The 17,047-nt window shown below is 42.0% G+C and overlaps 2 protein-coding genes across 4 annotated transcripts in view; both read left to right on the top strand.

The window, feature by feature from the left end:
* The first annotated feature begins 292 nt into the window (after positions 1 to 292).
* sall3b (spalt-like transcription factor 3b) lies at positions 293 to 10,844 on the top strand. Its single transcript, XM_084312215.1, has 4 exons — positions 293 to 427; positions 5,114 to 8,137; positions 8,371 to 8,711; positions 9,254 to 10,844. The coding sequence occupies exons 1-4, from the start codon at positions 346 to 348 to the stop codon at positions 9,644 to 9,646; spliced, it is 3,840 nt and encodes a 1,279-aa protein (XP_084168341.1). The 5' UTR covers positions 293 to 345; the 3' UTR covers positions 9,647 to 10,844.
* Positions 10,845 to 11,739: 895 nt separating this feature from the next.
* The window catches only part of atp9b (ATPase phospholipid transporting 9B), a gene marked incomplete at its 5' end in the record, with an annotated part of 115,182 nt that continues 109,874 nt past the window's right edge, over positions 11,740 to 17,047 (top strand). For 2 of the 3 annotated variants that reach the window (XM_084313410.1, XM_084313409.1), the window contains one exon: positions 11,740 to 11,819. In XM_084313410.1, coding sequence (XP_084169536.1) covers positions 11,740 to 11,819 — 80 coding nt within the window. Of the gene's footprint in view, positions 11,820 to 13,099; positions 13,139 to 17,047 lie in introns of those variants that run through there. The other variant, XM_084313411.1, reaches the window with a different exon arrangement.

The following is a 17,047-nucleotide window of genomic DNA, read 5'->3' as shown; positions in this document are numbered from 1 at the left end:
TACAAGGGTATGGTCGGCTACCCGCGCTGGAGGTGGTTCCATGTGTAAAACCAGGTGGATACAGGACAGGAGACGAACTCTAGCGCAATTATTAAACCCATCCCTCATCTCCATATCGAGTGTGAGTCTGCTGGACCTCAGCCAATCACCCATCGAAAGGCAGCAAGAGTTGTAAAGCATTATCCTCCCTCCATCATAATTACACCGACATGCGCAATCTGCACATGGGCAACACCAGCTAATATTTCTTATTTCACTGACCCGACTCTCGCTGAAGGGTCCCATTTGTTAGCTGCCGATGAATCGGCAAAAGACAGGAGCAACTCGCAGAGAACTATCATCACCATGTCCCGTCGCAAGCAAGCCAAGCCACAACACCTCCAATCAGACGAAGAAACATCACAAACTAGGATCCTCTCTGAAAATGGTAAGTGGACGGATATCTTACTGACAGTGATTCCCACCTTGTAAATAGTTGTTTCCCTCTATAAAAACATTTAATTTATTTTATTATTTTTTTTTACTTTAGACTGTAGCCTACTTAGGAACAATTTAACATACTTTTAAATTAACAGCACAATTATATAGGTCAACATTCTTCAATCAATGATCAGTGACCAGTTTCCACATAATTTAACTGCAAATGTTGGCCAGTCTTTTCTGGTTTGTGATTTGTTTTTATATGTTCAGCCACAAACGTGGATTAATTGAGACATGTCAATAAATCATCACAGTTACAGGTCCTTTGTCCATGTGACAACTTCCCCCCCCTCTTTTAAAGATGATTGTTTTTTGAAAAGCGGACTTCTGTGCGGTTTATTAGTTTGCTGTTCTGATACGATGAAACAGAAAAAAGACAATACGACTAAATTGTGTTCTTTATTAAAGAACACAAAATCTTACAATACAGCAACTACTAACATCTTTCCTCGCTGGCCCTTTATTTCTAATGATCTTTTAATTTATCAATACAGGTTACCTGTGTATCATGTTCTCAAGGCCTTCCTGTACAATTATTTCAACCTTTACACCGTCATGGAAGTTGTAAGGAGTTTACATTACAATATGAATAGACCGAATATTTAGTTGAAAGAAACGTATAAATATTAATGACTTGCTCATATACGAATGTAACTGTTTAAAACGTTTTAGGCCTATAGTCTACGGTGGTTCTATGGAATCACTTTATTTAAATGCTTTATTCATATGTGGTTTATTCAGACCATTGAAATGTGTGTGTTATATATATAAACAATTAAGGTAATTGAAATCTTTAATGGCCCCAATATTCACATTATGAATCTTAACTTTGTTTACCAGGAGTGTATCTAAAAAGGTTAAGTGAAGTATTGTTAAGTTTTACCTTAAATTAAAGTGATAGCCTATTTTAATCATATAGGCGTAATTGTTCTGCTAATACTTTAAATATTTCAATGGAATAATTTCATAGTATAGTATCATCTCACCCTATTTCAGAAACGAGCTTATATGTCATTTTGGTGATCACTCATCAGCATGATATTTTTTTTGCCATAAAATCATTTCTATAAATTTGTAAAAAGTGTTTCCAGAATGTATACAAATTTGTCAGACTTGGTACACGACTTTGGCCTATACTCCTACAAAATATAGTGCAAAATGCTGAAACAAATATATTCTCCTCAACCATCTATCTGCTTGTGTCTTGATATGATATTAGCCATTTCTGTTGTTTGATGAATAATCTATTATATTATGCTGTATGTATGATTTCATTATAAATGTATTCATGGCACCATCTCCATATCCCGCAATGGCATTTGAATATAAGCTATTTTTAATACACTAATTCAACATTTGATCCTCAGTCCTTCCATGGTTCTCATCATGAATTATTCTGCCGCTATCATGTTTTGGTGCTTATTGTAGCGGTGTTGAGTGTCAACAAGGCCCCTTGTCAGGTCGTCCCCTCGCCCAGCACCTATAGGCAGGCAGAGAGAGAGAGGGGGGGGGGTCTTCTTCGGCTCTGAGATGGGCTTTGATTGAGCCTGCTGACTTAACCTTTGTCTGTCTCGCCCTGCTAGGGGCAAGTGCTTCATGTCAGGATCATAACACAATTAGTACAGCTGAGCCATTGACCTCTGAAAGCCCATATATATAGGGCCACGACATAGAACTATATAAAGGGCCACACCGGCAAAGGGGCCTTCACAGCACTGCGCTTAGCGAATGTCTGGGTCTCTACTGCATTGACGAAGTGCATAGGCCTAAAATCAGTCCTGCCCTTTCTAAGCTTCTGAACTGTGTTGGAAATTGGACATTTTTACAGAAATTTTTTACAACAGTGTTATTGTAATAGTTCCAGATATCTGATAAATGACACTTTCTCTGTTGTTGTCATTGAAACGAATACAGACTAAAGCATCATCTAAAACCAGGGTCTCCTTCTGTTTGCTGAATCGCCTTGGTGATCTTGAGACCACCCACTTGGTTGGCCAATGACACTGATTATTTACTTTTCAGTAGGTCTGCTTGTGACTAGATTTTACGAAGGAGAAAAAAAAGCCAGTCTCTTTTCTCCGTGTTTCTTTCTTGGTAAAAAAAAAGAAAAAAGGAAAAGTTCCAACTAGTTGTCAGCAGGGTGACTGATTGGTGACTGATAGATGTAAGATGGCTGAATGCTTGTGCACTTGACTTGACTTATACGTGTGCTCTGGAATGCATTTTTGTCCTAGTGTGGTGTTTCTGAGGTTATATTCATCACGGCTTTGGGTTTATTATATTGAGCCAAACGGCACATATTCAGAAAATAATTGGGAAGATGGGGCAAGAAAGTATAACATTTGAATGATTATTGTAGCAGTGTAATAACTATTAGTCGATACACACACACACACACACACACACACACACACACACACACACACACACACACACTCACACACACACACACACACACACACACACGCACACACACACGCACACACACACACACACACACACATACACATGACCCCCCCTCACACATGACACACCCCTTTTCATTTTAATCTACATCCACACGCATGCAGATAAAAACATATCGTACATAAACACACACACGCACACACACACACACACACACACACACACACACACACACACACACACACATAGAAGACTCACTAACTGTTGCTTTACATTATGTCAGGATAACACTACTTTTGACACAATACTTGCAGTAAATTATGGACAGAGACAGATTTCCTCCCATTTCATGACAAACATGTTGACGAAAAGACTTCTCAATATATGACAAAAAAATATAAATATAATATTAAATATAAATGAATGAATCTGAGAAGAGCACCTTTCTTCTCTGTCCCCTTTTTTCTTTCTTTCTTTCTTTCTTTCTTTCTTTCTTTCTTTCTTTCTTTCTTTCTTTCTTTCTTTCTTTCTTTCTTTCTTTCTTTCTTTCTTTCTTTCTTTCTTTCTTTCTTTCTTTCTTTCTTTCTTTCTTTCTTTCTTTCTTTCTTTCTTTCTTTCTCAAATGGGGGGAACAGGAAGGCCTAAGTGTACGTAACCATAATTTGACATTAGCCCATGCACATTTCCCAGAGTCTTCCCATCTGGCATTGCGTATTGCTCTCTGCTTCCTAATGGGGCACAGCCCCAACAGATGCAATGGCTATTTTATATCTGTGAGCTGAGTAACATTAGATATCGGCTCCACTGATGTAGGGCTAATGGGGAAAAATGAAGATGTCCATGATAATCACATTGAAGGAAGAAATTGTATTACGTTTTATATGTATTTAGCGGTTGCTTCTTTTTTATGTTAAGGATTTCATTGAACATAAACATCTGATCGAAAATTGCGTTAACTGCATTAAGATCATTATATGCTGAACTGATTACAATTCAAACACACACAAAGTAAGGATGGAGAATAGAAATTGACAAAATCATTTTACACAACTTTATTTTTATATATATATATCTTTCTAAATATGGACCCGGTATGTCAGAATTGCCTGTATCTCATTTAGTTATTCAAGCAGTAGAAGTCAGATCATGACTTTCAAGTATGAATCCTCATCAGGAATATTATATTATTGTTTGTTTGTGTCATTTGATGCAGGATATCCATTCTAAAACCTGTGTAAATTACAAAAGTTGATTGAGTTTGTCAGGACCCAATTTTCAACCCCAGATGTAATGCTACCCCAATTATATAAATGCATTGGAAATCAATACACTCTATGGAATTTCATTAACCGTCTGTATTCACAATAGATAGGTCAGATAAGATAACTTTATTGATTTTGCAAAGTAAATTAACATCTAAAGCAAAGAGACTGACTAATACTCAACCTGTGTGAGTGTGAAATGCTTTACCCTTCAAGTCGATATTTTGAAGTTGTAACCGTCACCCACTGACTCATATACAGTACATTAGTCGTTATTAACTCTTAACCCCTGCCAGACTATAGACAACTTCTGTCTTTATCTTGAACTTCTCCACAACTCTTAAATGATCTATAACCAAAATTGTATGTCAAGAAATAAAGTAATGATACATGTTACAATAGCTGTAATACATGCTAAGAATTTCCTATAATTTTTTATGAATGTTATGTTTGTAAGGTGCTCTAGGTGTGTTCAAAATGAACAAAGATGGGCAAAAAGAGACCAGTATGTGTTATTAGTGAGTCCAATGCACACTTGTTTGGAGGAGAGAAAAAGTAAGGAAAAAAGCCCTGACGAAGGCCACTTGGCTGAAATGCGTCGGCTTCTTTCTTTCTTTCTTTCTTTCTTTCTTTCTTTCTTTCTTTCTTTCTTTCTTTCTTTCTTTCTTTCTTTCTTTCTTTCTTTCTTTCTTTCTTTCTTTCTTTCTTTCTTTCTTTCTTTCTTTCTTTCTTTTTTCCTTACTTTTTCTCACCTCCAAACAAGTGTGCATTGGACCCACTAAAGAGACCACATACCCCCCAGGTAAGCTGGTCTCTTTTTGCCCATTTCTGTTAAAGTAACGGCACACTTAGAAATGGCATAATTACATATTGATACAAGCACTGTGAAGTGTGAAATCAAGGTTTACAATAAATAAATAAAATATTATTGTAACTCCTTTATTAACTTTTTCTTCTCTTTTCAGTCATTTCGGAGGGAATGGACAAGGAGGAGATCGTCGGAGGCGAGGGCCGCAGTGGCAGTGGGGAAACGCACATCTGTGAAAAGTGCTGCGCTGAGTTCTTCAGCTGGACTGAGCTGCGTGAGCATCAGAGAGTCTGCATTGAGAACCCCTTGGTGCTGATCGTGAAGGACGATGAGGGAATGCCTGCTCCTGTGGAGTCCCCCGTCGGCCCCTCCCCGGTGCCCAGTGTGGCGCCTAGCGACTCAACCGCAGCAGAGTCCACGGATGGGGGCTTTGAGCTGGGGGAGGCGCTGGTGAATGATAACGACAGCTCTGACATTGTAGAGGAAGGGAGGGAGCAGGATGAACCCATGGAGCTTGAACACCTTCCGCAGGACAAATACACAACAACCTCTAGCCCCCACATGTCAGATTCTACTGAGTCAACCTCCCCTCAGATGTCGGCCGTTGGCAGCTACAGCATACCAAGTACAAATGTGACACTGGAGATCCTCCACAGTACCAGGGTGGCAGTGGCCCAGTTCTCCCAGGGAATACGCGGCAGGGGTGCTGGAGGGAAGGCAGCATCGGCAGCAATCCCCATGATCCTGGAGCACCTGCTGGCTCTGCAGCAGCAACAGGTTCACCAGTTGCAACTTATTGAGCAGATCCGCAGCCAGGTGGCCGTCATGAACAGGCAGCCCACTCAAGCAGCGTTAAACCCGGTCTCCAGGGGCCTGTCTCTGGCACCAAACCATTTTCGGTCTCATGGCCTCATAGCTCCACCCATCCTTCCCTTGTCGGGGACAATTCCCTCAGCCATCAATGGCCAAGCTTCTGTTTCTTTGTCCTCTGTGCTTGAGAGGTCACAAACACTCTCCTCACAAACTATATGCGGACAGTCACACTTTAGTAAAGATGTTCCGTGTACCTCAGCCTCCTCAGAAAACTCTGCCCCACCCCCCTCCAGCCGTAGCAGCATTTCCACATTACTGCCTCCTTATACAGGCTCACACACAAGCAGAGTAAGCTGTGCTCAGACACTGAGCTCCTCCAGCCCGCTGTCCCTGGGGCAAAGCAATCTCCTCAGCTCATCCTCCAGTCTGCCGTTTCTACCTCAGAGCCCCCCCAGCAGTGTCATCTTCCCCAACCCTCTGGCTAGCATCGTCGCCACAGCTAATGCACTCGACCCCCTTGCCGCCCTGATGAAGCACAGGAAAGGGAAGCTGCCCAACGTGACGCTGTTTGACACCAAGCCCAGCCCAGAGGAGCCCTTCTTCAAGCATAAATGCAGGTTCTGTGCCAAAGTGTTTGGCAGCGACAGTGCTCTGCAGATCCACCTGCGCTCCCATACAGGGGAGAGACCCTTCAAATGCAACATCTGTGGCAATCGCTTCTCCACGAAAGGGAACCTAAAAGTACACTTCCAGAGGCATAAGGAAAAGTATCCCTATGTGCAGATGAACCCTTACCCCGTGCCAGAGTACTTAGATAATGTGCCAACCAGCTCTGGGATTCCCTATGGAATGTCATTCCCTCCTGAGAAGCCTGGCTCCTCATGGCTGGATAGCAAGCCTGTCGTGGCGACACTGCCCACCCTTATGGGTCTGCCGCTGTCCTCCACCCTCACTAGTATAGGAGGCTCAAGTGACTCTGTAAGCGTAACACCATCCACTAAATCTCCCTACAGGCCAGCCTCAAGTGAATGTGCGTCTTTGTCACCTAACCGCATAGGCAGCGAGCCGAATATACCGCCTGTTTCCGAGTCTCCACAGTCTAACCGCGGGACAGAGGCCTCTAACATGCTGAAAGCAGAGGGGGTACACCTGCCCCAAAACTGTACCACCAGACCGGCGAGGGCATATCCAATCACGACGAGCACAACGGCCCAGACTGCGTCGTCCCACACGCCGGAGCCCCCCGCCGCCCCGGTGTACCCCGATGATGATCCGCCGGCCTTTTCCTTTAACTCCGAGCAGATGAAGTTCCCAGTCGACAGCTTCCTGGAGGACCCTATGCAAACATCCGAGACCTCGAAGCTTCAGCGGCTGGTGGAGAACATCGACAGGAAGATTGCGGACCCCAACCAGTGTGTGCTCTGCCACCGCATCCTCAGTTGCCAGAGCGCACTGAAGATGCACTACCGCATACACACCGGGGAGAGGCCCTTTAAATGTAAGGTGTGCGGTAGGGCTTTCACCACCAAAGGCAACCTGAAGACGCACGTCGGCGTCCACCGGGAGAACCGTCCACTCCAGGTGCAGCACTCGTGTCCCATCTGCCAGAAGAAGTTCACCAACGCTGTGGTACTGCAGCAGCACATACGCATGCACATGGGCGGTCAGATCCCAGATGCTGCCTGCATGGAGGGCCTGCAGGAGATGGACAGTGATATCTCCTTCGGTGAGAGGAACTTTGACAGCATTAGCAGCAGCAATGACAATGACCTCATGGATGACATTTCCATGGATGATGACTATGAGGAGGAGGAAGGGGAGGAGGAAGAGGACGGAGAGATAGAAAATGTGGGGGAGAGTATTGGGCCGCTCTATCCCCTGAGCTCCATCTGTAGTTCTCCTCCCAAGTCTTCGGCGGTCGTTTCGAGTATAGCGGCACTGGAGAACCAAATGAGAATGATTGACTCCACGGTAAGCCTGAACCATTCCTTCGGCATCAAGTCACTGACGAATGGTTTTATAGACAGTGACTATCTTGCTATCAACTGCTCCTTAACCGAGAAAAAGGTGGAGAATCGCAACGCAGGCAGTCCAACGGAGTCTGAATCCTCCAGCTCTCCTCTTGTATCCTCATCCCCTATACAAGGCAACTCTGACGGCAGAATGAGCAAATCTCCAGCTGTGAGCCACAGGTCAGGGTCTCAGGAGCCACTAGCAGCCTCGGTAAAGAGTGAGCAATCAGATTCTCCCAGCTCTGTATCAGGAATAATTGGAATGATCCAGGACCTGAGAGGCATACAGTCCAGCAAGCCATGTGTGAAGGAGGAGAGCACTTACACTATCCCATTCCAGCTGAGCAGAGAGCGAGGTAATATTGGAATATCAAATATTCATGTTGTGATAGATATGATCATTTATAGTATATCCAATGAAGCTACACATTTTGAACAAATGTACAAAATGACAGCATTGTTCCTTTAAAAAAAACATCACACGAAAGTGTGTACAGTAATTTTAAATGTACAGTGTATGCAACAAATCACAATGCTTTACCAAGTAAATAAATAATCTACAAAAAAAATCGTATCTGATTCATTCCAGCTGCTAGTCAAAGCATTCCAAGCCTGGTTACCAGCACTGCATCCAGCATCAAAACTGAGATGAATGGCCACAGTCATCCAACCAACCCAAACGAAAGGCAGCGTCCACCGTTCGGCCTCCACATCCCCCCGGCTTATCCCTCAGTCACTAGCCCAGGAATGACCTCCCTGCTTGGGCCTGCTCCTCCTCGCCGTACCCCAAAGCAGCACAACTGCAACGCCTGTGGGAAGAACTTCTCCTCAGCCAGTGCTCTGCAGATCCATGAGCGCACACACACGGGGGAGAAACCCTTCGTCTGCTCCATCTGTGGCAGAGCGTTCACCACAAAAGGCAATCTGAAGGTACGGCACAAAATCCTACCGTGTTTCTTATTTATTCGTTTTTTCTCATTTATCTCATAATCTCATCTGAACAAAAGACCCACAATAAAAAGGTTCTACATAAAATATTGTTTTAAAGGGGCATTAAAAAAATGCTGATTTCTATCTCAAAACTGTAAACTGAAAGAAGATAACTGTTTGAAAGATATTGAGAATTAATGGGTTTGAATTTGTCATCATGAAATGAGATGAAAAAATAGCATAGCCTATATTAGTCAAATATAGTTTTGTAGTTAACAAGTTGTACATTAGTAGGCAACAGTGAGTATTTTTTCAGGAATTAAAATCAAAGCAAAGCATTACAACAACATATCTAGTGAAATAATTCTCCCCAGACTGATGACTGGGACGAAATAAAGTTCAGATGTATTATAGGTGAAATGTTCCTTTAAGTACGAATATCTTCGATTTATCTTGTTTATTCTGGTTTTCTTTTGTGAGGGGGGGTGTCCAAATCGTATTTATTTCTAAATTTCTCTCTCTCCATCTCTCCTCATTTGCAGGTTCATATGGGCACTCACATGTGGAACAACGCACCGGCCCGGAGAGGCAGACGGTTGTCGGTGGAGAACCCCATGGCCCTGCTGGGCGGAGAGGCCATGAAGTTCGGAGAGATGTTCCAGAAGGACCTGGCGGCCCGGGCCATGAATGTGGACCCGGGCTTCTGGAACCGCTATGCGGCCGCTATCACCAACGGCCTGGCTATGAAGAACAATGAGATCTCCGTGATCCAGAACAGAGGCATGCCCCAGCTTCACACCAGGACTGTGGGCATGGACAGAGCGAGCATTGGGGGAAGTCCCATAACCAGTCTAGCAAAGACAGGCATGGACCTGGGAGCTAGTAGACATTTTTCTATGTTGATCGATGACAGTAAAGAAATCGGGATCAATTGAATAAAGTTTTAATATTAAACACATTATGCAAACTCTTAAAGGGGAACTACACCAAATTTAATAATTAATACATGTTATTCCTATGGTCTAAGACAGTCAATAAATATTACCAGATAAGCTTTGCTTCTTTCTGTCCCTTCTCGAACAAAACCATTTGTCTTGAGCTATGTCGATTATTGTTTCCATGTCTAGGAAGATATATTTTATTTTATTTGTATTTTATTTTATTTCGTTTTTTTTATTTAGTTTTTGTTATTACAAATTTGTGTGTTTATGGTTGTTCGAGATAAATAAAGATCAAATCAAATTACTGAGAACTCTCTCCCTAATCCAAAAACGATGGTGCTAAAACTCAAACATGTGATGTCATCAAGTATAAAGTCTGGATACGCTCCATATACAGTGATTTGGATAAGATGGTAAACGTGACACTGACAGCACCCAGGGAAATGTTCTGAGTATACGGATACATTTTCTGTTTCAGAAGTGAAAACACTACTATAATAAAACTAATTTAAGTACAAAAACTCAAAAACATCCCATTCATTGTCTATGGAGAAGCTCGAGACTGTATTTGATGACATCAAATGTGACAAGTGTGATTCTTACTTCTCTGGTTTCTGGCTTTGGGAGAGTGTACAAATATTGAAGGCCATGGAAATAACACATTTTAATTCTTAATTCAGGTGATGTTCCGCTTTAATGAAATTGAATTATTTGTAAAACATGTTGTTGGTTCGTATGTATTATATTATATACAGATAAAAAAGGTTTTTATTCATTGACAGCATAGTAGACTATCCACATCTTATTTCATTTGAAAAGCGCTTGTGAATGTTGTATTTTTTTCTATACAATAGATATATGTTTTATCCCCCCCAGTATCTGAGAATTCCGATGGTGCACACCTATAGGTTACTCTCAAGAAGGGAACATGTGATGTAATTGATAATGCAAAAAATCTGTTGTTATCTCCTCCGGACAGCTGCCTAACGCTGCTAGCTGGTGCAAAGCACAAACCCTTATAATAAATGCCTATATTTGCAAGTTGCAGTGATCTGTCCTAATGGTGATTCCAAATCGTATTTTCCTCTTTATTCTCACACTGCAAGTTATTCAGAATTAAAACAAAGACCAACAGCAGTCTGTATGTCCCTTCTCTACCTCACTCGGTTTTACGGTTCATGGGATTAAGATGAGGTGAAACGTTGTCTTGTTTAAACACTGAATTGAAATGACTTATAATAACTTCCTTCAGCTGACTGCACAGTATAATTTATGACATTATTATTATGAGTAAATGTGCAACATGGATGGACCGTTGAGGTCTTTCATGCAGCTTGAATTGCATGCCAGCTGGGTTTGTTTTTGTCGTAGATTTGATTTACTCTTGACCTTGTGCCCTTGTTTCAGCAAGGATCTTTGCAACCGCTTGTATATTGTTTTGTCTACAAATCGATCATGCCGTGATGACTGGGAAAGGGAACCAAGTACTATAGCGTACAGGTGCAGATTCACACGAACACAATTATAATGTTGTTCCCATGTTTTCTTGTAGCCTAGAGCGAGTCGCTTTGCGTTACATCCTTCCCCTAAAACTGTGCTTTTACATTTGATGTGAAGAAGAATCTGCATAGAGGGTACATCTCTTCTGTAAGAGGATAGATAGAGAAACTATTTTTGTAGAGTGCAGCAGAAGGGCACCACGCAATGGAAGTCTCCTGTTATTCACAGTAAATATTTTTTACAGATTCTGTTGGGCCGATACATAATGATGAAATATAAGAATATTTTCTTTGTCTGGTTCACAATATTTCATTTACTTTAATAAAATGAAAATGAAATGTAAAATCGGTGAGCTTCTATTTCTATTTTAGTTTTCCATGGGAAATTACCAATATATAGAAATACATGTATTGCATATGAAGTCGGGAGACTAGATCTACAGAACAAGAAGACAGAAATTTGTTTTAATTGATCATACATTTACAACAAAAAAAAGGCTGCTGTTGGGAACAACAGCAGTGCGTTTGATTGGATCCCTCTCAAGCGCTTTTCGAGCGTGACGTCATGGCGTGTCCTGCCCAGCCAAGATGGCTGACAGCATCCCGTTAAACCCGGTGCGGAAGAACTCGAAAAAGATCGCCTATTATAACACAACAAGGCGTTCAAGGTAAGGGGGGTTCTTAATTTCTTTGGTCGACGACTGAAACAGGTCGTTTTGTGTCAGATAATAACATTTTACTCTCCCGTTGACATGCGCTGTGAGTGAATGTGATGGTTTTGTGGGTCGTGGCTGTCGCCCGTTAGCTTGCGCTAGCGTTGCTGTTGTCACTGACACTCTTGTTTTGACAGCTGCCTGCTTAGTTCTCTACAGTATTATCGATAAAGCTGTCGACCCAGACAGATACCGTTGCACCTGAAACGAATTACTTCTTCAACACAGGGCTTATTTTAAACACATTTCCCCCCTTTCCAATTAGCTAGTTAGCATGTTATTAGTGACAACTATTCTGCTGACCACTGCACTGTCCATTCCTTTCTCATCATAGTCACGTGACAGCATTTACGCCTGCTGCTCTTATGATTACAGTTCGTTATTATTATTACCTCATGTGTGTCTTGTTGTATATTGTCAGTCACCGTCCACCACCATATAATTTGTAAGTCACATTTGTACCATAGTAGGAACAAACTATGTTGAAGATCTTGCGACTGTACGGGAAGTGGGTAACGTTAGGACGCTTACCAGGCAGGTACTTGTAGGCCAGTGACCACTAACCTGCCCAAAGATCTTTTCAACCTACATCCGAGTTAGTCAGTAATGTTACGCCGTATGAGCACGATCTGCCACTGTGGGGGTGGTTTGCAGGCTACTTCCAACACAGACTCAAAAGTTGTATCTCCAAGGCATGCATAGTCTTCCTCACACAAGTTTCTCAAGACAGACACTCAATATCAATACGCAAGATCTAGCCCATATCAGTAACAATAGTTGACTGAACTGTTTAGGCCACCGCACAGCAGCAATACTTTTGATTCAGTGTAGATGGTGTTTTTCCAGACAGGCAGGCTCTTACTGTATAATAGTTGGGCACCACAAATAACTGTATGGGGAACAATGGCATTGATTTTGTCCCAGTTGTTGAATCATTTTCAAATTGAAGGGAATGTTGCCCATATATGTTGCCTCAAAATGTTCCCATTACAGTTCACTTAGGGTGTTAATAACACTAGGCAATTGATGGGTAATGTGTTTGGGCAACACCCCTACAGTAGCAACAACAAATCGCAACACAGCACAGCACAGGCTCAATAATCTATTCAAATGGTAAGAAAATGTTCTTGTGTGATCGAAGTAACATCGTTGCTTTTCAGATTCAGATTTATTTACCATATGCAACAAGTACAATGGAATTCTGTCACCCTAATAAAACTCTCTGTTTGCTCCACAGCATAAAGGAATAAAAAACAACAATTAACAGAATAAAGGTATTTATATACAATACAAATCAACTGTACGGTATGTGCAATAACACAAGTACAAGTAAATACAAATAAAACTAAGTACACATTCGACAAGTTAAAAATAATTGCATTATATATTGATGCACAAGGGTGCATTAAAGTGGCTGAGCATTGTAGCAGCATTTGAGTTCAGTAATGAGCGGATTAACTGTTCATCACCAGGCGTGGGTAGAAACTGTAGAAATACAGAAGGCCATTTGTGCAGTGGCAAGAAGCATAATCAGATCAGCAATAGCATCAGGTAAAACAGTTACATGTTTCATGAAGGGCTAATCGTAGCATACCTTTAAAAGCATTCACAGTAGGAAGTGCCTCTAGACAAATTGGATGGCTTTCTTATCTTGAGTGGTGGCGTTGGCGTGTTGCCATACCACACAGTGATACAGCTCGTCAGTACGCTCTCTGCGGTGCCTCGGTAGAAGTTCACAAGCCATTGCGTGCTTATGCCACACTTCCTGAGGCACTGCAGGGGGTAGAGGCGCTGGTGGGCCTTCTTGAGCATGACCTCCGTGTTGTAGGTCCACCTTAGGTCATCGGAGATCTGGTGTCTTAGGAACCGGAAGCAGTTGACGACCTCCACTGGTATGTATCCCATCCAGGCTGATGGCGGAGTGGTTGCCCTGATGTCTCCTGAAGTAGTCATCTAAGTTGTTCAAGCAGTTGCTCAGTGTATCACTGGTGTAACTGAGGGGTACAATTCCCTGACTGTATTGTTAGATATGATACTTACTACCACTACCTCTTGTACTTTAGACTCTGGCCACCCAGTACTAGGTATAAATAATTATGATAAACACTCCCACCTGATGAAACGGATCCAACACAAATGTACCAAGTCGAAAGTCTGCGTTTAATAATAATACATAGCAAAAGGTATGTACAACGATCACTTAATTACATTTATGATTTGAAATAGTATGCACTTTTATGGCAAATGAGTATTCGTAGGTAGATCAATATCGAATGTCCAATCTCTGATTGCGCAGGAAGCAAATATATAACCTGGAATATTTAGGGAACAATAGCAATGATACTTGAATGATTATATAGCTGGATACACTAGGGGAAGGTTCCGACTGCTTGTAGGACAGCTGGAGGGGGGGGGTAGAGTCTGGCTGTATCCCGTCTGGCCGAGGGTATCCTGGGAGAGCCCACAGTCGTGCGACCCGGTGCCCAGCGATCCTCGATCCACAGATGAAAGCAGTTGGACTCTCTGTGGCCGGCGTCCTCCGGTCCACGATGGAGAGACGTGAGGCGACCTCGTCGTGTAGAGCGTCTTCTCACCTGTCGTCCTCTCCGGGGGGGGTATTTCCAACACACCGCAGTGTTGGCCTTTATCCATAGAATAATCAAAGTACTCAAAGCATAATCCAAGCCGGGGAAGGCTAGCCGTCGTCGGTAGAATAATTCAATATACAGGTCCACTCGCTCTTTGGCCTGGAGCTCCTCGGGTGCAGCTTCACGTGGGGTCAACCACCCTGGATAAGCGTCCAGCTGATGCCCGAAACGATGGGGGTGCTGATTACTATAGAACTCTCACCGCACGAGGCACTACATATGAATAGACTATTATTAGCTTAATAGAATACGTCCAACTCGACGATATAGTGCCAAATATGACTATTCAAATATTAATATACACGATGTCTCAATGCCGATACTGGGCCGAATTGGCCTTACTGCCCACACGTGGTTCGCGGGGAGGCTTTTGCGTCTGTCACTCTGTTGGAGGGTAAGGAACTGGACTAAAAGAAAGCTCTACTTTAATAGCGCAGTATATATACGCACTATGAACAAATAGTACCATTAGTGGTGCGGTAGACATATTCCTACGCGGAACTAGGACTTGTCCATACATGTTGAGCGGTACGATTGAACTTGGTCTGAGGGGTATGGCGACCTGGCACCAAGGTCTCGTCCAATGGTAGAATGGAGACTATTATGGGATGTTCAGTAGACTAGAAGGGATATTCAATGCATATTGTACAAGGAATATACAAGGGATATCAGGGGATATACAAATACAATTAAATATATATATATAAATAAATATATATATTCGGTTTAATCTGATCCTTCAGAACAACTGGCCTTTAGCCTAATCCATTTTTCTGAGATTCCAGATTTCAAAAGTTTGAAATAATAGGTTGCTTGTATGACTGGAAGTCTTCTTACTCACTGAGGTAGCAGAAATTGACTTATCTCAAGCCCAGCCCTCTTTTCTTGATCCTCCAATCAATCTTCAGAGGAAATGGAGGATAAAGAAAAGAGGGCTGGGCTTGAGATAGGTCAATTGCAGGAAATCTATGGTTAGTCAGGTTGCACCAGCCTTTCCCTTGGCATTTTGAGCTCTGTAGAACGGTTCCAACGAGGTCCAGAGTGAAGTGTTGGTCCATCCCCCTAAAGCAAAAGTTTTATGCTTGTGCTCTTGTCCATGTTGTTTGCAGATACAAGGGCTTTTCATACTTCATATTTCATTCATAAATCTTTTGCAATCAGCTGACCAATCACACTGCTTATTTTCACTGGGCAACCACCTACAGTAGCAACCACACTCAACAGTTTCTATTAAAGTGGGCTACAGGTCTAAATAAATTAAGCTTGAGTGTTCCATCTGCCCTTGCATTTGAGCCCTATTACATGAATTGTTTAAAATCATCAGTCATCATCAGTGTTTCTCGTGTCATGCTCTGCTATTTGTAAATGAAAAGTTTCATCAATATTCTCTGCTGTAGGTGTCATGCTATTTCCGTCATTTGCCTTGGCACCAAGCTATGTCCTCTAACTCCCACATACTACAGGGACATGTGATTAATTTGTCTTAGTAATTAAATTGATATGACTAGACTAGGGATGGGCAAAACTCACAATTACTAATTGGAAATCTCCCCCCCACATTAACACTATCAGTGCCTTTGATTAACGTTGATTTACTCCGTTGAATGCCACCATCCACTTCAATGGTAGCGTTAAAAACGCCTAATCTATGTTTTAAATTATGGCTATGTGTCCTGCCCGTCGCTTGACGCTTATCAATGACTCGTTTGCAGTCAACATTGTCGAAGCGGATTGTTTTTTTATCGGTTCATTTTCGTTTTATAGCATTTTGAAAAGCCCTCGTTTTCAAGGAAAATATAAAGATTCCATGATAAAAGACATTTACTGGAATATTCTAGAATACACAAAAACTAGTGATGCACCGATGTGAAAATTGTGGCCGATACCGATAACCGATATTAATATTGCTGTTCTGGCCGATACCGATATTTACCGATGTCGATATCTCTGTATAGAAAACACTTTTTTATGATAATCAAATAAAGAGCTATTTTCCAAAACGCATAATTTTTTTACTTTTGTAACTTATTTTCAGAAATGACTGATATTTTGAAACTATTTAAGGCCAATATTGGCCCATCTTAATATCGGACCGATACCGATGTGTAAAAAAACGGCCATATTGGCCGATATTATATCGGCTGCCGATATATCGTGCATCACTAACAAAAACGGTCATTTTTCGGCCTATTTATGAATCGTTTTCAAATAAACACTAGATTATCGATTGTATATGTGTACGCATGCACGCTATAGACGCAAGCTGAAAAATCGATTCTCTTATTTCCTCATCAGCGATCACAGCCAAACAGCCACATCACACATAGGGGACACGTTGATATCTCAGCGAATACAACTCTGATTATCCCAAGACTGGTAAAATAGATTCCTTACCTCAGATCAGATGTTCTTCAAAAAGATTATTCCAATTCCTGATCGGCATTCCAAATATCGATCACGCTCATTGATTGATTATTGGCTGCTGTAAATTAGGGCTGACCTTCGAAGCTTTTTTTGGCAATCGAAGCTTCGGGG

Source organism: Notolepis coatsorum (assembly GCF_963971535.1).
Source record: "Notolepis coatsorum genome assembly, chromosome: 4".
NCBI lineage: Eukaryota > Metazoa > Chordata > Actinopteri > Aulopiformes > Paralepididae > Notolepis > Notolepis coatsorum.
The sequence above is the reverse complement of the archived record's forward strand: the minus strand, read 5'-3'. Positions and strand labels throughout refer to the sequence as shown.